Source organism: Callospermophilus lateralis, chromosome 11 (genome assembly GCF_048772815.1).
Source record: "Callospermophilus lateralis isolate mCalLat2 chromosome 11, mCalLat2.hap1, whole genome shotgun sequence".
Lineage (NCBI taxonomy): Eukaryota > Metazoa > Chordata > Mammalia > Rodentia > Sciuridae > Callospermophilus > Callospermophilus lateralis.
This window is the reverse complement of record NC_135315.1, coordinates 20,118,212-20,144,973: the sequence shown is the minus strand read 5'-3', so window position 1 is coordinate 20,144,973 and position 26,762 is coordinate 20,118,212. Positions and strand designations below refer to the sequence as shown.

The following is a 26,762-nucleotide window of genomic DNA, read 5'->3' as shown; positions in this document are numbered from 1 at the left end:
TTTAGTTGTAGATGGACACAATATCTTTATTTAATTTATTTATTTTTATGTGGTGTTGAAGATCGAACCCAGAGCCTAATAAGTACCAGGCTAGCGCTCTGCCACTAAGCCACAATCTCAGCCCCCCACCCCTTTGTCTTTACTCTCCCGCCCCCTGGAGGGCTGGACATGACACAGAGAAACAGACCAGTCACAGGAATAGATTCATCTTTATTGCCGTTTCTCTAGGGGCTGACATTGGAGAACAGAGGGGAAAGGATGGGACCAGAACAGGGACTGAAGAAGGGCTCAGACTCCAGACGGTCCCCTGGGAGCGGTAGCTGCGGCGACTGAGGTAGGACAGCGGCGCTCGGGACAGGGAGGCAGCGCTGGCTCTGCGCCTGCGCGGCGGCCCATGGTCAAGATACCCGCTGCGTGGTTGCCGCTGGCCTGCAGGAGGCGCTGCAGCCGGCCCTGGAGGCCCGGGGGCCCTGGCCGTCGCTTGCCCAGCGTGAGGATGCCGGCTGCGTGATTGCCAGCGCCATGCAGCAGCTCGTAGAGACGGCAGGAGCAAGTCTTCTGGCGACAGCAGTCGGGCAGAGGCTGCGCGACTGCCCCAGGCGACAGCAGCGCAGGTGGCAGCAGCAGCAGTAGAACTAGAGACACAGCGGCCCAAGAGACCTGGGGAGGTGGAGACAGGGTGCTGAGGGTCTTCTCTCCAGGTCCACAATCACACCTCACACCCAGGCCCTACACTGCTTGATTTGCGTCTGCTCCTGACCTGTGCTGATTCCTCGCTGTCCCTTAGTTTTCCTGTCCATGTGCCCTTGCTGTCTAAACTGACTCCTTGCCTGAGAAAACCAGGATGATGAGCATTTCCTCGGGAGCCGGCCTGGTCAGAATGAATCTCCAAAGTTTACCACCTGAAGACAGGCATTTCTGTCTGCACAAGAAGCTGGAGAAAACAGAGGCCCTATTTAGTGTCACTCCCCTCCCCCAACACACACATTTTGCCCCAAGGTCAACATGTGGAAATTGGGGACAGGCAGGACTCCAAGCTGTTGTTTCCTCTGCCTGCTCCCTTGCAGGAGAAATTGACCACCATGGCATTTTGAACCAGCTTCCCACCGTCTTCGGACAAGGTTTCCTCACTTGTAAACTGGATAATAGATAATCCCTACTATTCAGGACTGCTGGGGGGATGACAAGATGACAGGTGTAAACCCAGCACCTGACACATAGTAGGTGGTCAATAAACATGAGCTCTTAGGAAACAGAAAATGACCCAGTGACAACTTAGGCAGATCTTACTTCTAAGAATCTAAGAAGAGTCTCTGTCTCAGAGCCCCCATAGGAAAGATCAACAGTGGAGACACTGTTGGTCTTGACAGCTTTCTTGTCATCCTACAGCCCTTTGAGCAAGCACTTTCCTAGCCTCCCTGGTCCCTGGGTCTTTACCTTTGTGGAGGGAAGGTTCATGTTGTCTGGAGCTCTTGGTGGGGTCTTCTGGAAAGGAGGTGTCTGCAGTGCAGTGGTCCAAGTAGCCAGGAATCTTGAGGCTGTCAACTGCAACCTGCTACCAGGGGCATGGGGTTTATAGTGCTCCGAGGTGGCAGGCAAGGGATGAGTACTTGCGTCCACTCTGGAGCTAGACAAAGGCGAATCTAAGATTAGCATCGGGCAGGGGGGCCGTCTCCAGGCTGGGCCCAAGGAATGGCCCCTGAGGCGTGCATTCAGAGGCCAGCGCTGGATCACTGTGCCACTGGTCTCCCTCTTGCCTGTCTGCTTACTCCCTGGAGATGGGGTGGTCTCCGGGCACTAATTAGGCCACCTTGCACCCAGGAATCTGAGTGCACAAAAGAGGCCTTGGCTGGGGCGCTGGCCTGGGACAATGTGGGAGGGGGCGGCTGCTAATTAAGGGTTGGAGAAGAGGCAGTGGTGAGACCCACTATCCACCGTGTGTTGGGGGAGTGCAGTCACAGCAGACTTCTCCCCGCATTACTTCGTGTCACTGGGATCTGTCAGGCTCCAGGGCCTTCTTCCTCCATGGAAACGGTTCCTGAGCTGTCCCTTCCCTCCCCCCAGCTCTCTTTCCCTTCTGCCCCTTCCACCAGCCTCCGCAATGGAAAACCTTGGAGACTTATGGTGGGCAGTGGGAGGAAAGGAAGCCAAGTCTAGTTTCTGCCAGAAGCTGGTAGAAAGCTTCTTCCTCCCTTGCTATCTTCTGGACTAGGCAGCCCAGAGGGGAGGGATGTTGTCCCACTCCTCCATCTCTAGGGAGTGAGCCCCCGTGGGCTGAAGAGTGTGACCACCTCCAGGCCCAAGCTTCTCTCATTCAGAGCACTGTTATTGAGCTTCTGTTCTGGGCTGGGCCCCATGTGGACACAGAAGCAACTGTGTGCCTAGGACATGACCCTGTTTTTAAGGAGTGTATAAGTCCAAGTGGGATAGCAGTCTGGGTATAAGGAAAATTCCATAGAAGGAAGGACTACTGAGATGGCAGTAAAGTTGGGCCAATTCCTTCCACCTGGGTGGGGTGGGAGTCCTTGAAGGCTTTGAATGAAAAACAGATTTCCTTCAGGGAGGTAGGGGGAGAAGGGATGATGTGAGCAAATACCTGGAAGTGACAGTGCCTCCCCCACATGGGATGTGGATGGGCTGGTCCTCACAGTCCAGGCTTTCTCTTGAGCAAGGGGAAAAAGGTGGCTGGACAAGTAAGAGCCTGGGTCAAGGGTCTTACAGTCAAGTTGATTGGTATTCCATCTATGGGTGAAGGGGAGCCACCAAGGGAGGATTTATCAGGAGTCATGGGATAATGTGGGGGCTGGTTGGGTAGGAGGAGGGCCTGCCTCTAGGATCATGGGATTGAGAAGCAATTCAGAGGCCGAATTAGAAGCTGGATGGCTGATCCAGAGCAGTGGTGCTCTTCTTTTTTTTTTTTTTGGAAATTTTTAATATTTATTTATTTATTTATTTTAGTTTTCGGCAGACACAACATCTTTGTTTGTATGTGGTGCTGAGGATCGAACCAGGGCCTCACACATGCCAGGCGAGCGTGCTACCGCTTGAGCCACATCCCCAGCCCAGTGGTGCTCTTCTTGAGGAGGCGCTGCAGGGCCTGGGGTAAGTCTCACAGCCTCAAGAGGATGTTTCGCCATTGCTATGGACACTTAACCCAGATGACTCTGGGGTCGCCTCCTACAGTGATACTTTGTGATTTGAATTATAGCTCCCCATTGCGTACCATGAAAGTGATTTGTGGGTGCTGGGTCAGGAAAGGGACTGGTGCTAAGGCATGGTAGGGGAAGTTGGGAACCACTCCTCCACCTTTAGGTTGGGGTAGTGGCAACAGGCAGGGCAAAAGAGGGTTACGTATCTGCTAGGTTGTCCTAGCCCCTGGTGGGAGTCCCTGAAGGATCCCATGTCACACACTCTTAGGGCCTAATCCAGTCTAGAGCAAAGAGTAGGGGGAAACCCTAGAGCTCAGAACAGAAAGGTGACCCAATGCAAAGCAGCTAGCAGGCTGTAGTAGGAGCAGCATGAAGGGACCCTATACAGTTTCCCCAAAGCAGACCAGAGTCAAGAATCTGGGTGCAAATGGTTTATTTGGGAGAAAATCCAGGAAATACAATGAGGGAACAGGGAAGAAGAAGAACTGATAGCAGATACCAGTGAAAGGGTTATTGCTGTAAAGGACAGGGACACCACCTGGAAGGTGAACCCCAAGAGATAAAAATTGTCCCACTTAGGAACAATGGTGCTGAGGTCTTTATTCATCAACTCCTGTTCTCCTGGGGCCATGACCCCATCCCCCTACCTTCAGCCCACCCAGTGCAGTAGTCTGGCCCAAGGCTATAGCCGGAGAGCACTGTCAAGCTAGGAAACAGGAAGCACTGAAGTGTCCTTTAGGGGGGCCCAGAGGAATATGGGCAGGGATCTCTGCTATACCCTTCAAACCTTTACTTCAGAGCTGGCTAACTAGGCGAACGTCTTTCTAAGGCCCAGCAGCTCTGAAAAGCCAATGGCAGGTGAAGGTCTCTGATCAAGAACTCCCCATGCAGGGAGACCCCAGGGGAAAGAGCGAGGCAACCTTCAAGGACAGCCAGGCAGTATAGGTGGGCCTCGGTTAGGACACCACCCTCCTCTGCAGGAACTGGGCCAGATGCCTGTGCCTAAGGACCCGGGGCATCTCAGGAGGGAAGGAGGACGAGGGGCAGGCAGCAAGTGTTGTCCGGAGCGCTCTGAAGGCCCCCTTCCCCACCAGGTGGACTCTGGCAGGGCCCACACTGCCCCGGAACCGCAGGGACTTGTAGCGAGGGGAGGCTTCCTGAAGACAGTGGTCAAGCTGGGGGCAGAACGGCCTGAGTGAGGCTGATGCGTGGTCGCAAGGGTGTGTATAAGATGTGCATGGCTGCGCCTGGCATGTGTGTGAGTTTAGTGTGTGCCAAGAGGGTCATGGGACCCATCTCTCCCTCCCCAGAGCTCCAGAAAGGAATTTCTCCTCCCCTACCTCCCTCTCCCCATCATCCCCTGTCTCCATGGCACCCTGGGGCCATGCAGTCAGACCCCATCCCTGTCTCTTTTACCTTGTCTCGATTCTCCTCCGACAGATTCCTTAGCCCCCTCAGCTCCACAAACACCTCATAGTGCGGGGCAGAGCCCTCAGAGGAATCTGTGGACAAACCCCACATGCACACACACTTCCTGAGAATAGGGCGCTTCCAAAGCCAACGCCCTCTGCTCCATCTGTTCTTTCACATTCTGAGGTTCATGGGGGATAAGAGAATTTCTTGGGTAGGGAATGGAGGGGAACTTAGAGCCTAACTATAAATAGAGGACAGACCAGGAAAGAAAATGGGTGGAAACTACAGCAGGAAGGACGGGAGTTAGATATGGAGAGGGACTTTTGTTAGGCATGGCAAAGGAAGCTGAGTCTTATCTACTTCTTAGAGGTCTCCTAGCACTGTAGGTATGGATTGTGGGGACAGCCAACTCAAGAATGGGAGGCAGTAGCGAGTGGAGACGCTTACCCAGAATGCTGCTCTCCACACAGATATGGTCCAACAGCTTGGCTCCTGGCCACTGGCCCACCGCCTGGCCCAGGGCCTCAGAGAACACATTCTCTCCAGTAACTTCTCCTCTAACACTCAGGGCCTGGCCCAGCCTGGAGAGGAGGAAGCATGAGGCAGTAGAGCCCAGGGCACAGGGACAACCCCTCAGCACTCCTGGGCTCACCTACCTGTAGACGAACCTGACGATTGGACACTGATTATAGGCACCAACCACTTGTACCACATCACCCAGGCGGCACCTGATGGGGTGGGATTGGGAGGGAGGGTGAGTGCAAGGCCCTGTCCCCAGCGGAGTGCTAATGAGGGCATCAGAGAGCCTGAGGCTGCAGCAGCTGGGCAGGTGGTCACCTGGCAAGCCTGACGTGGTCAGTCAGCACCAGCTCATACTCCTTGTCCCTTTGGGCCTCAGCCAGAAGGAGGGTAGACGGGGCCTCCTCTTGGGCTCCTTCCTCGACTGGAAGCAGCTCAATAAAAGGGGGTCCAGGGGGAAGCAGGTAGAGCCCCTGGGGCTGTTCTGGCCATAGGTTTAGGCCCACCACCCCTGTGGGGAGCGAGAGCAGCTTTCTTGTCATCTGGTGGGGCCTCATCCTGGGACCCAGGCCCTGATCCTCTGAGCTGCTAACCTTGTACCCCTCATTCCTGTCTCCCCGGGGCTCAGTCTGCTGCCTTTAGGCCCTAACTAGAAAAGGCAGCGTGTGCAGCGGCTCCACAGGCAGCTGAGCTGGTACAAGTACTGGTGCTTGCAATACTCCTGCCTGGGGAGCCTTAGTGCTTCCGGAGCTGCTGAGCCCCACTCCACAGGGTGCTGGGAGGATTAAAAGATGAGCATGTGGGGCTCATACATGGCAGCTAGCTGCGTGGCCTCTGCCCCGACCCCACCTCACTGCCCTTGCGTCCAGCTGACCTCCAGAAGCAGCGTAAGCAGGAGAGAAGAAGGCTAGCCCTTGGCACCACAAGGCCCCAAGGGCAGCCACAGCCTCAGCCTGGCCTCCTGCGTCCAGAGTCACCACCACCTGCAGCTTTGGCCAGAGCCGAAGGGCCAGTCCTCGGGGTCCCTGCTCTAGAGCCTCCCGTAGCTCAGCTGCCCGACCGGGAAGAGGCACTCCTGAGGTCCCAGCAGCTATGGCCTCAGCCAGCTCTTCACCATCAGCCTCCAGGGCCAAGAAGACGTCCAGGAGTTCCACTGCTGTTCCGGCCTCCAGTGCCTTCAGCCCCGGGGACCTCAGTGCTTCCAGCAGCAGGGCCCCAGGGTCCTTGGTTCCAGGGGGGCTCACCTGGTCCAGGATATGCCCAGGCCAGGGGAGGGGGCTGGGCCATGGGGACGTAGGGGTCACACGGGCAGTGCCTCCTGGAGCCAGCACTTCTGGGTAGGCCTTGTTTAGGGCTACCAGACCCAGCAAAGTGGCCTGGAGGGAGAGGAAAGAGGCTGTCAGCCCGGCCACAGGGCCAGACCCTGAGCCACCAGTTTGGGCATTCTTTGCCTATCAAAATGGGAGGCTTTGGCTGTAAGTAGGGGTTTCTGTGGGGTGGGCTCTGGCCATCCCAGTTTACCTGCAGAGAGGCCTCCCCATGGTACTGGTTTGAAGTAGGAGGCAGGAGCTGCCCCCCATTTTCTTCCTCCTGAGCCTGGCTGACTTTGGTCAAAGGGAGATGATTCCGGAAGATGCTCATATCTGTACCTCCAAAGACATCAGAAACTCCTCAGGAAGCCACAGTTTCCCAAGAATTTCAAGAAAAATTGTTGAGACCCAGGAATAGGTTTGGGGAGAGGACCTACATACAAGGCCCCAGATGGGAAAACCCATCCTGAAAAGAAAGCCAATCCTAGGGCCTGGTTAGGTCTCCAGGCCGGGCCATACCTTGGCAGCATGTTGGAGGCAGGGGAGGGGGCTTCAGGTTCTGGAATATGACTATCCTGTGGGGTTTCTTTCTATTTAGGTCACCTCCCCAGACCCTGTGAAACACACCTGTTCTCCCTGTGGGGGGACAGAGGGGACTCTGGGCTCTCTGCAGACACCATATCAGGGCCTGCTGCTGACTCTGGCCCACGTGTAGTGTATTATGTTCCAGTCTTTGCTGCTGCCAGGTGGCTGCCCAGCTCAGGACCCTCCATGCTACACAGTGCTGGAGGCTGGCAAGCCAGGACAGGCCAGCATCCTGAGACCTCTGTCCTAGCATGGCCAATGGGGGCAGCAGCAGCAGCAGGAACAGCAGGACGAGCAGGAACAGCGGCGGCAGCAGCAGCAGTAGCAGCCATAGCAGCATCTCCAAGCAGCTCCTGGGAGGAGAAAGGAGGTCAAGCATGGGGGCATGAGGAGAGACCCATTCCTTCCCCATGTGCTACTGCACACAGGAAAGCCCAGGGAAAAGGAAATTTGGAAAAGGAAGTTTGGAAAGAAGCCAGGACCAGGTCCAGCAGGTGATGCAGACAGACCACTAAGGCTTTGGAGTTTCACTGACCTGAGTTCAGATCCTGCCTCTGGCGCTTGCTAGCTGTGTGGCCCTGGAGAATCCAGCTAGCTGCTCTGAGCTCACCTCCTTATCTGTACGGGGGTGGGGGTGAGGGAGGAGAATAATGTCTCCCTCAGAAGGGACAGAGAGGGCTGGACACAGGGCCTGGCACATCATGGCTGCTTAGAGTGGCTTTGCTTTCTCTCGGGATCCTCCCTGTCCCAGCTCCATGTCCCTCTTGAGCCCTGGGTAGTGGTCCACACCCAGGTGTACCTGTTACAGCTCACTTCTGCCTACTGCTAGCACCGGGGCCCCTCAGTGCCTCCAGCTAGACACACATCGGCACAACCGGCTAGAAGGACGGCGCTGTGGCTTTAAAGGGCTGGGCCCTGATGAGGAAATCCGCCCAAGCAGGGAGGAGTAGGGGGTGCTCTTAAAGGGACAGGTCACCTAAGAGCTGGTTGGGAGCTGGCTCAGTCTGGCTGACCAGGGAGTTGGGGCCAGAGTAGCATGATCCTCAAATTTGTTGGGGCAAAGGAAGAGAAAGCTGAGTGTGGAGAAGAGCACTATTAAACAGCTTGAGCTGTGAGTGAGGCACGCTCCATCCGGGAGCAGTTTCAAACTTGAGAACTGTGAAAAACCCAAATCTTCTCCCAATGCAGAAATCCTCTCCAAAAAAATTAGTCAAGACAGAAAACACTTTTATTATTGAATAAGCATTAAGCCAGAATGTGATGTGTGTCATAGGCAATCTGTTAAGAAATTGCCAAGACCGAAGGAATTCTCATCCTTTTTTTTTTTAATACTTATTTCTTAGTTCTCGGCGGACACAACATTTTTTTTTTTTTTTTTTTTTTTTTTTGCATGTGGTGCTGAGGATCGAACCTGGGCCATATGCATGCCAGGCGATCACACTACGGCTTGAGCCACATCCCCAGCCCTCTCATCCTTTTCTATTGACAAGTCAGTACAATTGATTACACACATTCTGAGATAAACAACTAGTCCTTAAATAAGACAACTTGACAGCACTATTGGTTACATTGGTTCATCCAGACTTTACCTGGTAATTGGAGTTGTGTTGGCTTATTGGCTTTATCTCAAGGAAAAACAAACTTCCTATATCATTATGATAGGAGGTAATTTTTCAACTTGGAGCAAGGCAATCACAAAAGTGGTGTTCCTACACTCCACAGTTCAGGTAGGAGAAGCAGAATGCCCTTCCTTCCATGTTAAATCCTCCCTCCACTTGTATTACTGTCTTGGACCCTCAAAATACCCTGCTTCCAACCCTTCACCTCCAGGTTGCTGAGAATCCCAGTTTTCTTCCCTGCTGAGTCTATTTATTTATTTATTTATTGATACCAGGAATTGAATCTGGGGGTGCTTAACCACTGAGTCACATCCCCAGCACTTTTTAATTTCTTTTATTTTATTTTTAAAATTTTGAGACAGAGTCACACTAAGTTGTTTAGGACCTCTTTAATGGCTGAGATAGACTTTGAACTTGTGATCCTTCTGCCTCAGGCTCTGGAGTTCCTGGGTTTGCAGGGCGTGTGCCTCCACCCAGCTGGCTGAGTCTCTTTAAACAGATCTGCTCTCACCCTCTGGCAGCCCCACCTCACTTTTGCTCAACTTTTGCTCATTTTTTCCCCTTGATTTTGCTTTCGTTTTTTTTTTTTTTTTTTTAAACAGCAGTTTTATTAGATATAATCTAGAGACCGTATGAATCACCCATTTGGTGTACAATTCAATTCTAGTATATCCACAGATAAACGTGCAGCTATCACAACATTTTTGGGGTGTGTGTGGTACTGGTGAAGCCAGAATTAGACAGGCAGTCAGTATAGATAGGTAAATCGAGTCAGGTCAGATCAAGGAGGCCAATTTTGAGTGTGTAGGGGGAGTTGGAGACTGTCCTCTGAGGGACTGAAGTTTTAATTCCTTCACAGCCCTTCCTCTACCCTTATTAAGCAGCTCCCACTGCTCCCACCTGTTGCTAAGGTAACCTGTCCCAGGAATTGCCCTTCCCTACGGGGAGATATAGGGTTGTTAACTAATTTGTCCTGGGGCTGCACCATCCTGTCCTTCCCCCTTCAGCCCACCTGTTTCCCACCTTTTGGCCACCCCACCAAGCATTCCTGGGCCTAGTCACATACTCTGGAAGGAGGAAGAAAGATAAGGGGAAGGGGGCAGGAGAACAAAGGAAGCCTGGGACATATAAAAAGGGGAGAACACCTCGCTTCTTGGGATACCAGGATACCAGCGATGGCCCCCTTCTCTCTCCCAGGAGAAGTCTATGTTACCCCTTTCTAAATAAACCCTGCTTTCTATGCTTGCCTCCGTGTGCTTCTCTAGGGTTCAGACTTCAACATTTGAGGGAGCCGAACTCAGTCGCTGAGAACCAGCAGTATCACTGGGGATCAAACCCAGAGACCCTCTACCACTGAGCCACACCCCGGGTCTTGCTGTGCTATCCAGGCTTGTGATCTTCCTGTCTCAGTGTCCTAAATCACTGGGATTACAGGCATATGCCACCATGCTGGGCCAGTCAATTTTATAATATTTTCATCATCTCAAAAACAAGCCCTTGGGGCTGGAGTTATGGGTCCGTGGTAGAGCACTTGGCTAGCACAGGAGAGGCACTGGTTTCTATTCTCAGCACTACATATAAATAAGTAAAATAAAGGTCCATCAACATCTAAAACAATTTTAAAACGCTTTACCTTTTTGGGGGAGAGGGGTATTGAAATTGAAGCCAGAATTAGGCAGACAGGCAAGGGTCAGACCCAGAGAATGGAGGAATTGAATGTTAATTCCTTCAGAGCCCTTTCTTCGCCCTTATCAAGCTAACTGGCCCCTGCTCCAATCTGTTGCTAAGGTAACCTGTCCCAGGGATTGTCCCTCCCTAGAAGGAGTTGTTAATCACACCCCCTTCCTGCCCTCTTCTTTCGTGGATCACTCCTCCTCCACCACTCCAGCCCACCTGTTTCCCACCTTTTGGCCATCCCACTCAGCACCTCCTGGGCCTACTTACATAAGCAGGAAGGAGAGAGATAAGGGGTAGAGAGCAGAGCAGGAGAACAAAGGAAGCCTAGGACATATAAAAAGGCAGAACACCTTCACTTCTTGGGATACGGGAATACCAACTATGGCCCCCTTCTCCCACCAGGGAGAAGTCTATGTTACCTCCTTTTAAATAAACCCTGCTTTATATGCTTGCCTCAGCATACTTCTCTAATGTTATACTTCGCCATGTGGGGGAGCAGAACTGATAACCGGCAGAATCAAACTCAGGGACACTCCACTGAGCCACATCCCCAGCCATATTTTGTATTTTATTTAGACACAGGGTCTGAGTTGCTTAGCACCTCGCTGTTGCCGAGGCTGTCTTTGAACTCTGTCTCAGTCTCCTGAACCTCTAGGATTACAGGTATGTGCCACCACACCAGGCAAAACCCTGTATCTTTTTAACTATCACTTCTTCCAACCTTCCTGTCCTCTAACCAACCCAAAATCTACTTTCTGCCTCCATGGATTTGTCAATTCTGGGCATTTTATATAAATGGAATCGTAATCCTATGTGATCTTATGCATTTGACTTCTTTCACTCAACAGGATATTTTTAAGGTTCTTCTGAGTAGTACTGCATATCAGTACTTCATTCCCTTTCATTTCGAACATTCCAGTTATGGATATTTATTTTGTTTATCCTTTCATCAATGGATGGACATTTGGATTGTTTCCATTCCTTGCCCGTGATATATAATGCTGCTATGCACGTCTGTGGACAAGTTTTTCTGTGGATAAATGTTTTTGTTTTTCTTCTGTAGATACCTATGAGCAGAATGGCTGGGTCATGTAGTAACTTTGTTTAACTGTTTAAGTAACTGCCAAACTGGTTTCCAAAGAGACTGTACCATTTTACATCCCTGCCAGCACCATATGAGGGTTCTGATTTCTCTACATTCTTGCCAACACTTGCTATTATCTAACTTTTGGATTATAGCCATCCTAATGGGTGTGAACTGGTGTCTCTGCAGTTTTTATTTGCATTTTACTGATACTGATGTTGCTTATCTTTTCATGTGTTTATGGCCATTTGTGTATCTTTTTTTTTTTCTTGGTATGGGGAATGAATTGGGGGTACTCGACCACTAAGCCACATCCCCATCCCTATTTTATATTTTATTTAAAGACAGGGTCTTACTGAGTTACTTAGTGCCTTGCCATTAATGAGGCTGGCTTTGAATTTGCGATTCTCCTGTCTCAGCCTCCCAAATCACTGGGATTACATGGGTGACAGGTGGTTCACACATTTGTATATCTTTAGTAGAGAAATGTTTGTTCATATAATTTACTCACTTTTAAATAGCTTAAACTTTTAAGCTATTTAGGGAACAGGAAGTGAGAAGGTGGCAAGACAGGTTATAATTAGAAGGATAGGTGTAATTAAAGCACAATATATGCATAAATGGAAATGTCACAGTGAAACCTATTAATTCGATAATTTGATTAATGAGTTCATATTTATGATAAAAATAAATTGGGTTGTCTTAGTATGAAGTTGTTAGACTTTTTACATATTTACATACAAATGTTCTACCACATATATGATTTGCAGATATTGGCTCCCATTCCGTGGGGTGTTTTTCATTTTCTTACTAGTGTCCTTTGAAGCACAAGCATTTTTAATTTTGATGAAGTTGATGCTTTTCCCCTAGATCAGGAATATCACTCTCACCGCTTGTGTTCTTTTTCCTCGTCTTATTTGTGATCCTAGGAGAAAGCATCCAGTTTTTCATCATTATGATGTTATGCCAGGTGTGGTGGCACACACCAGTAATCCCAGCCAGTGGCTTGAAAGGCTGAGGCAGGAGGATCCCAAGTTCAATGCCAGACTCAACAATTTAGTGAGACCCCGGCTCTAAATATAAAAAGGGTTAGGGATAAGGATCAGTGGTTATGGTTTAGGTGTGTTGTCTCCCAAAACTCACATGTGAGACATGCAAGAAGGTTTGGAGGAGAATGATTAGGTAGGTTATACCCTTAACCTTTCAGTGGATTAATCCCTTGATAGGGATTAACTGAGTGGTAACTGAAGTGGTAGGGTGTGGCTGGAGGACGTGGACATTTCGGGTATGGCTTTGGGGTTTATATTTGTATCTGGCAAGTGGAGACCTCTCTCTGCTTTCTGATCACCATGTGAGCTGCTTCCCTCTGCCACACTCTTCCACCATGACATTCTGTCTCATCTTGAGCCCCAAGGAATCGAGCTGGCTGTCCTTGGATAGAGACCTCTGAAATCATGAGCCCCCAAATAAACTTTTCCTTCTCTACAGTTGTTCTGGTTGGGTCTTTGAGTCATAGCAGTGAAAAAGATGACTCAAACAGTGGGTAAGTGCCCCTGGTTCCAAAAAGAAAAGAAAAATAAGTATGATGGTACCTGTGGTGTTTTTGCATCTATTGAAATGATCATGTTTTTTGTTTTTGTTTTTAGTATTGGATATTGAACCCAGTGACATCCCCAGCCCTTTTTGAGACAGGGTCTGGCTAAATTGCTTAGGGCTTTGCTAAAAGCTGAGGCTGACCTCAAACTTGATCCTCCTGCCCTACCCTCCCAAGCCTCTGGGATTACTGGTGTGTGCCACCACATCTGGGTTAAAAAAAAAAAAAAAAGAGTCCTTGGACTAGAGGATCCATAGAATGTTAACATGCTGTGGTCCATGTTAACACTTGCACCACCGTACCAGGCTGGTTTTTGTTTTTTATCTGATTGATATGGTATATTACATTAACATTTTTTTTTCCAGGTGAAGTTTAAACTCAGCTTGGCACATGAGGCCCCTGTGGCCTCTTCCCTGCCTGCTTCCCAGCCTCCCTGCCATATTTCCTAAAGTGTGCCCTCTGGACCAGCGCCCCCTGGCAACTTGTTAGACATATGAACTCTAGGGCTCTACACCAGACCTGCTGACCACAAACTCAGCGGTGGGTGTGGGCCAGCAGCCTGCACTTTAAAGGCCCACAGGAGATGCTGACAGGCACTGAAGTTCCAGAACTTCACACTGAATACCCTTTACTACAGCCAGATCACGCTCCCCTCGCCTCTAGGCCTTTACTTGCACTAGTTCCTCTGGCTGAATGCCTTCACCTTCCTTAACTCCTATTTGTCCTTTCAGAGTCAGCTTAGGCTATTCAGGGCCTTCCTCCACGTTCTTTTGTATTTCATGATGATCTTGGGATACCTTTGGAGTGGCAAGAACCAACATCCAATCATGACAGATTCCCCCAGCGCAAGCGTCTCAGGAAGGAACTCTCCTTCCACACACACACACAGGGGAGGCGTCCTAATGTGAGGAATTTGGAGGATGGGTTTTCTAACCGGAAGAGTGTGCAGAGGCTCAGAGGTGAAGGCTACATGAACAGGAAGGTAAGAGACACCCCCATCTGCCAGGGGGTGTGGGGAAGCACACCTGTAATCCCAGCAACCTGGGAGGTTGAGACAGGAGGATCACAAGTTCCAGCCTTAGCAATTTAGTGAGACCCTGTCTCAAAAAAATAAAAAAGGGTTAGGTGCTCGAGTAAAGTGCCCCTAAGTTTGATCCCCAGCACCAGAGAGGGGGGGGGGAGGAAAGAAACAGAGAGAGAGGCAGGTAGAGAAAGAGAACTCCCCTATCTGCCACCAAAGCTGAGACACCCTCCAATACCGACTCTCAACTAGTTCCCTTTTCCAGTCATATTGATGACTTAGAACTTTTTCCTATTGAAGTCACCCTCCCTTGCCACATGAAGGAAAGCAATAAAAACAGGGCTCAATATTGTCCTTTGAGAGGAAGCCTTTATTGTGACATAAAATACACAATACTTTTTTTGGTGGCTATATACTATTCTGCCTTGACACTAAAATATGTATCTGAAATAATTTCACAAAGTTTTAAAAAAGAAAAATTATAAAAAGTATACTTTCATTTTATGTGATATCTGCTTTGAGTCTCCCTCCAACCCCTACAAAACCCTGCGCGTGCGCTGAGATGTCTGAGGGCTGGGGGCGTGTGTGTTGGGAGTGAGAGAGAGGTGGGGTCAAGACTTGCCATGGCCTCTTGTGGTTGCAGGAACAGGGCAAAGAGAGAAAACAGAATGCAGACAGTGAGCACACCTTTCAGTGAAGAGCCTCTCCCACCTCTAGGCACAGCCTCAGTAAAATTGAGGACAGCGCAGCGACTGTATGGAAGCCACCCTTCAGTACCCTTCCTCCCAACCCCACAGCCCAACTACAGAATGAGTTCGGAGCTGCCTGTGACTGCCAGGCTGCTCTTCCCTCCATGGGCCATGAGGCTGTGTCTATCACCAATCTGAAAGTGTGTCAAGCCCCACATCCCTGTTCCTGTCCCTGTCCCTGCCCGGGTTGCTGGCACAGAGATTGCCACTCAGAGGCAGGTGCTGGGAAGCATCTGAGTGACAGCAGGGAAGGGCTCTTTAAGCCTGGGTCCTGGAGCCTTCGGCTTTGGTTTTCACCTGTCCCCAACACACCCACTGTGATTTGAATCGGGTCTTGAGGGGGAGGGAGGGCTTCAGGACTCCTCCATCAGCCATTATCGGGTATCCACGGAGGGTCAGCCTGCTCCAGAGGCAGTCTACTGCCTGGCATAGAAAAATAAATCAGTGTATGAAACCAAGCCAAGGCAAACAGCAGCTTTTAAAAAGTCATCTTCCAATAAATAATTTACTACAGAGGAGTATTTTCCTTTAACAGCAAAACACTGATAAATTCAGAAGTTATTTTTGTAAAAAAAATATCTGTTTATTTACTCACATGTATAAAAATAAGGTTTTAGGGCCATCCTCTCCTGGGTGTGGTCCTGCCCTTCTTTTGGAGAGGGGGCCAAGGGGGCCTTGAAGGCCTTACCCGTAAGCTCTACCCTCTTCCCACCTGCCTGCCGTAGCCCCTCCCTTCTGGTGTACTACAGAGGAAACGGTTTGTTTTGTTTCTATAGTTTACTAAACTTCCCAGCCAACCTGCTGAGTGCATTTCCCCAACTGCCAACTTCTGACACCAGCATCCTGCAGCCAGTGGCCACCTGCTGCACAAGTTGGCCCCAGGCTCAGGCCACACTCCTGCCACCTCCTCCTCAAGACATGGTGTGTGACAATGAAGGGAAGAGGTGACCTGGGTATGAGTGGCCCAGTACCTGGTGCAGGGAGAAAGAATTTTACTGTCAAATTAGGGTGGGAAAGGGAAAACAAAAAAGACCCAATCCAGAAACAAAAACATCATTAGACATTTGCAAAAAGTCATTATCCAAACCAAGCCTTTAGAAAGCCTGGGCTGCCTCCACTCATGCAGAGGAGGGGCAGGCAGCACACAGAGGAGCAGCTGCCTGGGCAACGAGGCAACACTCTGGGTGCCAGGCTGGGCATGCCGTGCGCTCTGGCCAGAACACAAAGGACATCACCCTGTAAGCTCTCAGTTATGTGACCTTCTTTCCTTTCCTCTGTTTTGCCAAACGTGTCTCTGTGTGTACACACAGAAGAACCGACTGGCAATTCCAGACAGAGACAGAGACAGAGAGACGGAAAGGGGAGGAAGGGAGGAGGGAAGAGAAGGACAAAGAGATTGTTAAGATGGGCTCAGTGCTGTGTAAAAAGCCACTACCCATCAGCAAACCTGTGACTTCCCTTGCCCCATCTTGCATGCTACCCCTTTTCCCATCCCTACTCAGGAACACAGGGGTAGGGCGAGGGGAGGAGGGAGGACTGGCTTTCTCAGTCAAAAGGCAGTTCTCTAAATTTTAAAAGACAAGCAGAGATGGTGATGGTATCAATTGCCTGGCAGAGTGACAAAGGCTCCCTAGAGAGGAGGTACGTTTTCCTTCCTTTGTCCTTCTCTTACTTGAACCTCAGCATGTCCAAGTTCAGCCACCCTTAAAACACACGGCCAAGTTCCAGGGTCCACAGAACTAACTGCCTTTTTGCACAAGGTAAAAACAAGCACAGCCTCATTGTGGCCTCAATGCTGCAGCTAGACTCTGGACAGCAAGGGACAGAAACACTACAACGTGCAAACACACACACATACACACACACACACACACACACACACACACACTCACTCACTCCCTTCACTGGTGCCACCATGCACAGAAACACTAAAGTCACGACTAGTATTAACACTTCACATTATGAGTATTGTATCCAAGGAGAAGCGGTTCATGGAATTAAAACATCCACAAGAGTAAATCCTCGGGCGAGGATGAAGAAGCTGAAGTTGGTGAGGTCGGGTCACGACTGTGCGTGAGGGATCCACTGACTGTCCATGGGCCGGCCTAGGAGTTCTTCCACACGCCGGGCCACATCCATTGTGTCTTCCAGGTCAAAGTCCCCATCGGTGTCAAGGACGGCATCAGGACTTGGGAGGGGAAGACAAAAGATGAAGTTCAGAGGCCACCTTGAGCCCCGGAGCCTACCAGGCAAGTGGCCTAAGACCACCTGCCCCCTCAGCCTAGGGCCTCACAGGAAAAGAACTACTTATCTGAACGCTGGCAAGGAGCAGCCTTTGAGGGCAGACAGACCCCAACCCCAATACCCACCCCAGCAGCCCCATCTCTAGCTGCCCACACCCAACAAAAACCCACCCAGTTCTTTAAAAAAATATATATATATATTTTTTTTTACAGTGCTGGGGATTGAACCTAGGACTTTGTGCATGCAAGGCAAGCACTCTACCAACTGAGCTATATCCCCAGCCCCCCACCCAGTTCCTATATACAGCAAAAAATTTCTCAATTTTTAGAAAGGGGAGCAGATGCCATTTGCCCCATTTCACTCTAAAGAACCAATATTTTCTGGTGGAATCTTTCCCTCCTATAGGCCAGAGCCCAGACCTAGCCTGGTGGTCGCAAACCTAGAAGAGCTCTGGATTCCTTTGTCCCACTGGCCCTCCAGGGCTCCAGCCTGAGGCCAGGGCCCAGTTCCTCCCCATAGACCCCAGAAGAACACAACATACTTCTGTGGGTACATATTGTAGTGAGCCTGGGGACACACAGACGGGGAGGGGGCCTGGTCCATGTATGTGGTGCTGGCCCCAGCGTCTGTATTTGCGTTCACAAACCTGCAGAGGGAAGCAGAACACGGCCTCAGCTGCCAAGGGGCCAGGTGGCAGCTGACCTGGGGAGGGGCTCTGGGGCGCCTTTACATCTTTTTTGGCGTATAGAAGGACAAAGTATCCCACTGGCCCTAGGTCCCCAGCTGTGGATGTGTGTTCCTGGGTGTTGGCATAGCATGACTAAGCCCAATTTCCTCCCAAGACCTGAGCCAGGTTTACCAGGGGATGGAGATGCTGGCCCAGGGTTAGGGGTGGCAGTATCAGAGTGGGGTCGAGAGTGGGGCGAACAGAGACGTAGTTGGGGGCTGGAGCTGGGCCCCAACACTTACTCAGGGACGACTTGCTTGATCTGTGGCTTGACGTATCCATCGACTGCTTTAGCTGCCAAGGAGGAGGAACAGTGGTGAGAAGCAAAGTTCCCAAATGAAATAAAAATGTAATCCTCCTTAAGAGTCACATCTTTTCTTAGGACAAGACATAGCCACCTAATTTTATCTTAGGACACGACACAAACACTTCACATTTCCATCTGTTGGGAGATCTGGTGGAGGAGAAGCTCAGCACCAAAACTGAAAAGCCAGGTTGGCTGAGATGTTTTAAAATATCCTTCAACCCAGAAACTATACTCTTTCATACAAATCTAAGACAATTATTAATTGGGTAAATTATTGGTTATTTATTAAAAACCAAAAACCTTTGAAAGTTTTAAGTTAAAGATGTAGCAGGGACAGGATTTATTCTGCATATCTGGGGGACGGGCAGCATTAGGACCAGCAGTGGAGGCCGGAAGAGGATAAATTTCCAGCCGCATAAGGAAGAATGTTACCATAAGTAGAACCGTCCCTCCCTGCAACAGGCTGTCTTGGGAAGAACTGCTGTCCGTTCACTGCAGATTGAAGCAGAAGGGTCTAAGTCCTTCTTAGGGATTACACAGAAAAGCTCAAGCACTAGAGAGCCATAGATCTGACCTGACAATTCCCGAGGTCTATCTCTTGAGGATCTAACTCTCTCAGAAAGGAATTTTATCCCTCCCAGCACTGGCAGGTTTGTTCATTCTGTGGTTTCTGCATCTGGGGGGCAATTTGAAGACCACTCATCCTGGTGAGAGCTGTCAGTGCCAAGGTTGGCTAAAAAGCATGCTGATGTGTGTCCCTCATTCTCTGCAGAATCCCCAGGGAGACATGATGAACTGGGGGCAAACCTGAATGTGGCCTGGCAGTAGTTATCTTTTTAAGAGATTGATTGTGGAAATTCTGTTAAGTGGGTGAAAAGAATGTGATGGTCTGATGTGGGTGAATAAAATCTTGCTTCCCAGACATGTGAGTGTGGGAAATAGTACAATCTGAATCTGTTAGTTAAGAGAGCTATTCTGATCAACAGAACCAAGGGCTTGTCAGCTAAGTAGCCAAGACAGGGAAATGCTACATGGTTCACAAACTGTTTCTTATCCTAACCTGCTGCATCTTTGGCTTCAAATGTCAAGTGTTACCTTTTCATGACATCTGATGCATTTGTGTTTTACAGTCTACAGAAAACTTTATAGATTGGCAGAAAAGATAAAAACAAAGGACGGCCGGGTGTGATGGTACACGCCTGTAATCCCAGTGATTGAGGAGGCCAAGGCAGGAGGATCTCAACTTTGAGGCCAGCCTCAGCAATTTAGCAATTTAGTAAGGTCCTGTTTGAAATAAAAGGGGTGGCTTTTATTTTTGGGGTGGCTGGGGATGCAGCTCAGTGGTAGAGTATCCCTGGGTCTAATCCCCAGTATTGCAAAAACAAAACAAAAATAAATAAACAAAACAAAGAAAGTTGTAAAAAACAGGATATTAAAGTCTAGATTAGCTGTGCTAACAAAAAAGAATGATGTAAATAATCCAAAATACCTCATAAGTCTAAACATAGAACTATAACCATCATCTTTGACTTTGAGAAGGCAAAATACAAAAGACAGGGGATGGAAATGTAGTTCAGTGGTAGAAGCACATTCTGAGGATGAGAGGTCCTGGGTTCAATCCCCAACATTGAAAAAAAAAAAAATTCTATAAAGGAAAAAGGTTTGTAGATTGTACTTCTACAGAAAAAAAAAAAATGAGCCTGCATTTCAGCAAAACTTATATGTTAAAAGCATAATAAAACATGGAGAAGACATTTGTTATATATAATAAGGAATTAATATATTTCCCATATAAAAAAAGCAACTTTAAAAGAAAAATGAACTGGGCACAGTGGTGCACGCCTATAATCCTAACAGCTCGGGAGGCTGAGGCAGGAGAATCACAAGTTCAAAGTCAGCCTCAGCAAATTGGCAAGGTCCTGTCTCAAAATTTAAAATAAAAAGGGCTCAAGATAGAGCTCAGTGGTAAAGCACTTGCCTAGCTCAAGTGAAGCCCTAGGTTCAATCCTTAGCACTGCATAAAAATAAATAAATAAAAAGTATTATGTCCATCTAAAACTAAAAAAAAAAAAATTAAAAGGGTGGGGGGGCTGGAGTTATGGCTCAGTAGTAGAGCGCTCGCCTAGCATGCATGAGGTGCTGGGTTCAATACTCAGAACCATATAAATGTAAAATAAAGATATAGTGTCCACCTAAAAAAAAACTAAAAAAAGAAATATTAAAAAAAAGGGTGTGTGTGGGATGCTAGGGATGAAGCTCAGTGGTTAGATGCCACAGAGTTCAATCCCTGGTACCAAAAGAATATATAATAGTAATAATAAAAATAATAAAATAAAACAAAGAAAGAAAAATGAGTAAGAAATACGAACATGAACTTCACACTTCACAGAAAAATGCAAATGGTCAGTGATATAGTGGTTTAAAAATAAAGTCTCTTGAGGTGGACTGAGTTCAAATCAAGGCTTTGCCAGCTTCCTAGCCTTTTTTTTTTTTTGGCAAGTAATTTTACTTCTTTGTGTAGCAGTTTCCTTATCTGTAAAATGGGGCTATACCAGTCCTTCTATAATAGTTCTGAGGTTTTAAATGAAAATGTGTATGAAAAGTACTCAGAAAAGTTCCTAGTACACAGTAAATATTAAATAAATGTTGGCTGTTATTTTATTATTCTACTTATTATCATTATAATCATATGAAAAGATTTTTGAGATTACCTAGAGTCAAAGAAATTAAGACCAATAAGATGCTTTTTTTTTTTTTTTTTTTTTGGTGGTAGTGGGAATTGAACCCAAAGTCACTTTACAACGGAGCCACATCCCCAGTCCTTTTTTATTGTTTGAGATAGGGTCTCACTAAATTACTGAGGGTCTCACTGAATTGCTGAGATTGGCCTTGAACTTGTGATCCTCCTGCCTCAGCCTTCCAAGTTGCTGGGGTTACAGGAGTATGCCTGGCTCGGATATCATTTTTATGCCAATCAGACAGGCAGACCTGAAATGGATTAGAGTCTTTAGGTGGCAGGAGGAAGAAGCAAATGTCCAACATAAATACATGGGAGTGAAAATGAATTTTGCTTTCTGAAGGGCAATAATGAAATATGTGTCAAAAAGCTTAAAAAGTATATATTCCTTGACACCAGTTCTATTTTAGGAATTTATCTCAAGGAAAGAGTTGAACAAGATACATGTACCAGGTTATCTCAATGTCAATCATAACCAAAAATGCAAATAAATTATAAGTATGCTAACTAACCAACATGGAAAACCACACAGAATCATTATGAAGGTAGGCCAGGTGCGGTGGCACAGCTTGTAATCCTAGCAGCTTGGGAGGCTGGGGCAGAAGAATCGTGAGTTCAAAGCCAGCCTCAGCAAAAACAAGAAGCTTAGCAACTCAGTGAGACCCTGTTTCTAAATAAAATACAAAATAGGGCTAGGGATGTGGCTCAGTGGCCAAGTGTCCCTGAGTTCAATCCCCAGTACCCCCCCACCCAAAAAAAAAAAAAAAAGGAAAAAAGATGAGGGTGGCTATATTGGATATGTTTGTTAAGGGTGAGTGAGTGTGTGTGTGTAATCAGGGCACACAAAGATTACCTATGGTCTAATCCAAACCTAAACCTTTCACCCTGGACTCCATGTCAGAGGAGCCCTGACCTACGCCTCCCACAGCTTCTTCCCTGTTCTGCAGGCTATAGCCTCCTACCCCTCACAAAGCTTTCAGATGTACCAAGCTCACTCCCACTTTTGGACTTGGACTTGGCCTTACTTTCTCAGCCTAAGATGTTTTTCCCCTGGATCTTTGTATGGTCAGCTTCCTCAATTTGTTCTGTCCATTCAAATATGGGTTCCTCAGAAACCTCCCCTGACCACCCTGATGACTGAGTGTCACTTCTCTATCCCTGTACCTTGCTAGTTTTCTTCAGAGCATCCGTTGCTAAATAAATCTATTTATTTATTTCCTTGCTTATTGTCTTCTTTCTCTAACTAGATTGTAGCCTTCACACAAAAAGTGCACAATAAGCAACTGGACACAAGGAAGGAAGGAAGGACGAGTATGAACCTGAAGAGAGTGGAGGAACAGTCACTAAACTTGTCCACAGAGGCTCTTCCCTGGATGAGAGATGTGTGATAACTTTCTTATGCTTTTATGTTTTCTGAAAATTCTACAATAAACATGAAACATTTTCTAGTTCGAAAAACCATAAAACCATCTCCTTTAAAAAAAATTTTTTTTGTAGTTGTAGATGGACAGAATGCCTTTATTTCATTTATTTTTTATGTGGTGCTGAGGATCAAACCCAGTGCGTCACGCATGCTAAGCAAGTGCTCTGCCACTGAGCTACAGCCCCAGCCCCAAAACCATCTCCTTTTTGAAAAACAAAATTTTACCTAATTTTATTTGATCTAAACTTTATTAAAAGTAATTCATTCCCTCTGATTTGGTATTTGGGATGGAAGATGTATTTTTGTGTGACTAACAAACGCAGCAAGGGGCTTGTCTGCCCTGGATAATACCAAAAAAGCAGTGACTGAATGTTAACTGTGTGAATTTCATGCACATATATGCATGCGCACACACCCCAAACCAAACCAAACCGAAACAAAACCGAAGTCACAACAAAATCAAATCAGAATGCGAACATTGTTACCAGTGGCAGGCTCGCATGGAACTGGTGTGTAATATTTGGAGTACACTTCATCTTTTGGCCGATCAGGAAACACGTATATAAGGTAATTCAAGTCCCCTAGACGGTCGGCCAGAGACCGGATGGAGAAGTCTCTGGTGGTAAAAGGCATCAGATTCCAAAACATTCTTTCCTCTAGATCAATAAACAGAACAATCACATTCTATCCATGATTTCTGAACACAAAATCTTAAAATTCAAATATACCACAAATTCAAGCCCTTCATTAAAATTGATCAAATGGAAATCTTCATTTTAAAATAACCACAGGTTGCAGGTAAAGTACTTTTTAAAAGCATGGATAGATAAGCAGGTAATGCACGCATCACTTCCCTAGAGACTGAATGATCTCAGGTCAGTTCAAGTTCAAGCAGTATTCCATCCCTCTCTAGAAGGAACAGTTCTTATCGACCCCAACCCCTGATTCTCTGTATAAAGGTATATAAGAGAGCTAGGAAGCATGCCCACAGGCAGAGAAAACATAGGAGCTATTAAAAGCTATTAAAATCATTAAAAGTCTCTCTCTCTCTCACACATACACACAAAAGAAAAAAAAAAACAACACACACACACACACACACACACAAATCCAGCAAGGTACTTTTATCTTATTGTAAGGGTCAGAGAAAAAATTAACATTCTTGGGTGGAAATGGTCAATGGCAATACCCTCATGTTAATTAGGAAAAGGGAATGATTGAAATAGCACATTATTAGTACTTTGAAGACTCCAAATCATCAAAGTAATTCTTCATTGAAATAAGATCCAAGCTGAGAAATAATAGGGCAAATATTTCAAAAGGGAAGCAGCTGAGATTTTATAGACTGCTGTATTGCATAGTTATACTTTTGCGTTTCCCAAAATTAATAATTATGTTTCCCATAATAAGATTTTTCATAGGCACCATATTATGAGCAACCATGTCATGGTTATATGACTATGTTTTCTGTAACTAGTACTGGCCCCAACAAATAATAAGTACTCAATAAACTGTTAAAGCAATTTTGCAACAAAAGCAGCTGACTTTGAATGAAAACCAAGATGTGTCTTAAAAAGGGTGGAGCACTCACGAGAATCAAACTTCCAAGCAATGGTGATGCCGCCAATTTCTGAGTCGCTGAATCTCAGTAGGAAGGTTCCATCAGGCTTGTTAATGAGTAGGTCATGGGCCTGTTGCTTGTTCACAAAACCCAAAATGGCCCTGGATCACAAAGGCCAAATGAACAGAAGCAGAGGGTGATGTGTTAATGCTAGGAGGAAAACTTTCATACTCTACTTTAGACTTAAAAAATAATGATTCTAGCCAGGTGTGGTGGTGTGTGCATATAGGCCCAGCTACTCAGGTCGTGGAAGCAGAAGCATCACTTGAGCTCATGAGTTTGAGACCAGCGTGGGCAACACAGTGAGACCCCCATCTCAGAAAAAAGGAGAATTACCCATCATTCCAATGAGGCTTGAGATGTTTTTTTAACACTTCCATCACACCGTCAAACCATTGCCAAAAAGTATAATTCCGTCCTGGCAAATTCTCCTGGTTGGAGATATAACAATGAACACATACATACAGAGACAGAGAGAGAGAGAGAAAGAGGAAGAGTTGGAATATTAACTGCATGTAACTTAACTGGAAAACAAACACCTGCACTGCCAGAAGCATGCAACTATTTCTGCCTACCTCAGTTTTACCAAATGGTCCTCAACCAAAAAGACAGAATGAAGAAGAAAAGGGGAAAGACCAATGTGCTACTGTCAATACCCAGTGGTCCCTGAGTCTTCCACCTGGATCTGGGCTATTTTTGCTGTGTGGCCTGTGACTAGCAACATCAGCATTGCTCAGGAGCTTCTGAGAAATGCATGTTTTCAGGATCCATCTCAGCTGAATCACAGCTGTGTTTTAATAATATGCCCTATTGCTTCATAAATTTGATCTGGATTAGATCACAATCATAAGGCCACAGAGATGGTCACATCATACAGATGTTACCAATGGTCATCAGTCAAATGCAGTTACCTGATCCTATTAGGAGGCAGGAGCTTTACTGTAATGGAAAAGATAGACCATGAGACCTCCTGATTCCCCTATCAAACCTCTTCTGACTACCAGCAAGATTGTTGGGCAACTTGTTAATACAAAACTACCCAGAAGACCAATAGCTCTCTGAATGAAAGGCATTTAAAACACTGGACGTGGAAGTATAGGAAAGGAACTCAAGTGTAATTGAAAATCAATCAAAGATATGACATCTGAGTACCAGACACTACAAACTAGAAAATGTTTCTTTCATCAGCATTCTGTTCTGTGGGTTAAGGGTCTCATGGGAGTCTGAACTGGCATTATACATCATGGAACATCAGAGAGTGAATGAATGGGACAGAGTCATGGATTTATTATCTTAAAGCTTTCTTTCCCATGAGTTATGTTTATGTTTGCTTTCTTTATTTCCTTTATATAGGAAGAAAATGCACTAACTGAACACAAAGCCCAACTTACTTAAAATATAGAAAGATGTGATTCTCAACATGAGACCTGGATAACTCTGAAGTTGGCCATCTATTTAGAAGCTTCTATTATTTTTGGTACACTTTATTATAAATATGAAGAACAGAGGCCCAGGACAGGGAGACTCCTGAAGACATCTGGTTTGGAGGGATTGACCTAATATCAACTGGAGGCCTGTATTTCTCACCCTGTTGAACTGGGACCAGGACACAGACATGCTGTTGTAGTCCTCGAGGTGGGCGCTGCTGCTGTTGAACAGTTTCTGTGCCAGGAACACGAGGTTCTCCTTGGTCAGGCCTCGGTTGCTCTGCACTTCGGCCTTGAATTTCATATTGAGAGCTTCACACAGCTGTGGCCACAGCACTTTGTCAGGCACGGCAAATGGCACCCTGCCCTGAGAGGGAGAGAAGCCAGATTCTTATGAAAAAAACAGTTGCATGATTGATTCCCTTCAGCCACAAGAGAAAAACAACGATGGCTGGAAGTAGTTATAAGCACTGGTCTTGCCAAGGACATTCATGCTTCCTTGGGGTATATGGTTCTGTGAGATGCAGAAGGTTCCGTTTTACCTTCTTCATGCATAACTAGAAGTTATGCTATGTATGTTATGCATAATGAGCTGCTGCTGATCCTGTGGTTCAACCTGAGGTTCTAAATCCATGAATAAAAATAAAAATAAAACCAAGGTCTGGCTCTTATGTTATTAACCCATTGGGAATTTAGAAACTGAAAAGACTGGTAAAGAGAGAGAGAATGTGCACATACATGTATACATATGCACATATACACACATATGTGCATACTTGCCCTTGATATCTGCCAAGAACTCGTCTATCACAATGTGAAACAACTTGGCGTGGTAGAGTGAAAATTTCAGGTTGGCAACTTAATTGAGAATAGGACAGAATATGAACTTTTTTAAAAGTTTCATCATCAAGTGTTATTATCAGAATATAAACTTTTAATAAATTGCTTTTCATTCTGTTCAACCATAGTACTTAAAATTCTATAAATTTTTTTCAGATGGACATTTCCTTCACATAATAAAAATTCAAAAAACAAAGAAGTAAATATAGTGAGGTTGCTTTCCTATCCCCATCAGTAAGCCAATTGTTCCCAAATGCATCTAGTGTCTTGTATATATTGCCAAAGATATTGCATGTCAGCAATTATTCTTTTTTTCTTTAAACATAAATGGTAGCATAAAATCCACAAATTCTGTATTTCCTCTTTTTCTCACTTAATACTATATCTGGGAAATCTCATATCAGCACATAAATTCCTCATTTCTTTATGAGAGGAATGAGAAGAGAAGGGAAGGAGGAGAGGTTGGGCAAATGTTCTTCAAGCCACTTCAGTGGCATTCAGACAGCATTCAGGTGCATAAGCCCACAAAATTATATCTGATCTTTCAGACAAAACATCTCATTCTCTCTGAGAGATCTGGAATGAATTAGAGACTGTGAAATCAGGAAAGGACATGGAGTGTCATCCTCATTTACTGGAAAGAAGATGACCTGAAGCAATGCCTCTGCTAAACTAACTTCTAGAAGGAGCCTGGGAGTCCCCTACCGCATTCAGGG

At 46.8% G+C, this 26,762-nt stretch overlaps 3 protein-coding genes across 10 annotated transcripts in view; all 3 read right to left on the bottom strand.

The window, feature by feature from the left end:
* Positions 1-288: 288 nt before the first annotated feature.
* Positions 289-1,495, bottom strand: Hcrt (hypocretin neuropeptide precursor). The gene is made up of 2 exons (XM_076869750.2): positions 1,438-1,495; positions 289-660 (listed from the first exon to the last, which is right to left on the bottom strand). Exons 1-2 carry the CDS (start codon positions 1,456-1,458, stop codon positions 289-291), a joined length of 393 nt encoding a protein of 130 aa, XP_076725865.1. The 5' UTR covers positions 1,459-1,495.
* Positions 1,483-7,861, bottom strand: Ghdc (GH3 domain containing). 7 transcript variants are annotated; one of them, XM_076869744.1, is made up of 10 exons: positions 7,776-7,855; positions 7,512-7,594; positions 7,019-7,329; positions 6,603-6,730; positions 5,956-6,457; positions 5,400-5,592; positions 5,219-5,290; positions 5,010-5,143; positions 4,566-4,651; positions 3,575-4,396 (listed from the first exon to the last, which is right to left on the bottom strand). In XM_076869744.1, exons 3-10 carry the CDS (start codon positions 7,314-7,316, stop codon positions 4,106-4,108), a joined length of 1,704 nt encoding a protein of 567 aa, XP_076725859.1. In that variant the 5' UTR covers positions 7,317-7,329; positions 7,512-7,594; positions 7,776-7,855; the 3' UTR covers positions 3,575-4,105. The 7 variants fall into 7 exon arrangements, with proteins under 7 accessions (XP_076725864.1, XP_076725859.1, XP_076725858.1 ...); XM_076869749.1 differs by lacking the exon at positions 3,575-4,396 and adding an exon at positions 1,483-1,627 and having other exon boundaries at positions 7,512-7,861; XM_076869743.1 differs by having other exon boundaries at positions 7,512-7,861.
* Positions 7,862-14,320: 6,459 nt separating this feature from the next.
* The window catches only part of LOC143410315 (signal transducer and activator of transcription 5B), a 64,234-nt gene continuing 51,792 nt past the window's right edge, over positions 14,321-26,762 (bottom strand). For both annotated transcript variants that reach the window (XM_076871115.2, XM_076871114.2), the window contains exons 13-19: positions 25,367-25,573; positions 24,116-24,210; positions 23,750-23,880; positions 22,644-22,814; positions 17,934-17,985; positions 17,506-17,610; positions 14,321-16,908 (exon numbers count right to left, since the gene is read on the bottom strand). In XM_076871115.2, the coding sequence (XP_076727230.1) occupies positions 16,782-16,908; positions 17,506-17,610; positions 17,934-17,985; positions 22,644-22,814; positions 23,750-23,880; positions 24,116-24,210; positions 25,367-25,573 (888 nt within the window). In that variant the 3' untranslated portion in view covers positions 14,321-16,781. The remainder of the gene's footprint in view (positions 16,909-17,505; positions 17,611-17,933; positions 17,986-22,643; positions 22,815-23,749; positions 23,881-24,115; positions 24,211-25,366; positions 25,574-26,762) is intronic.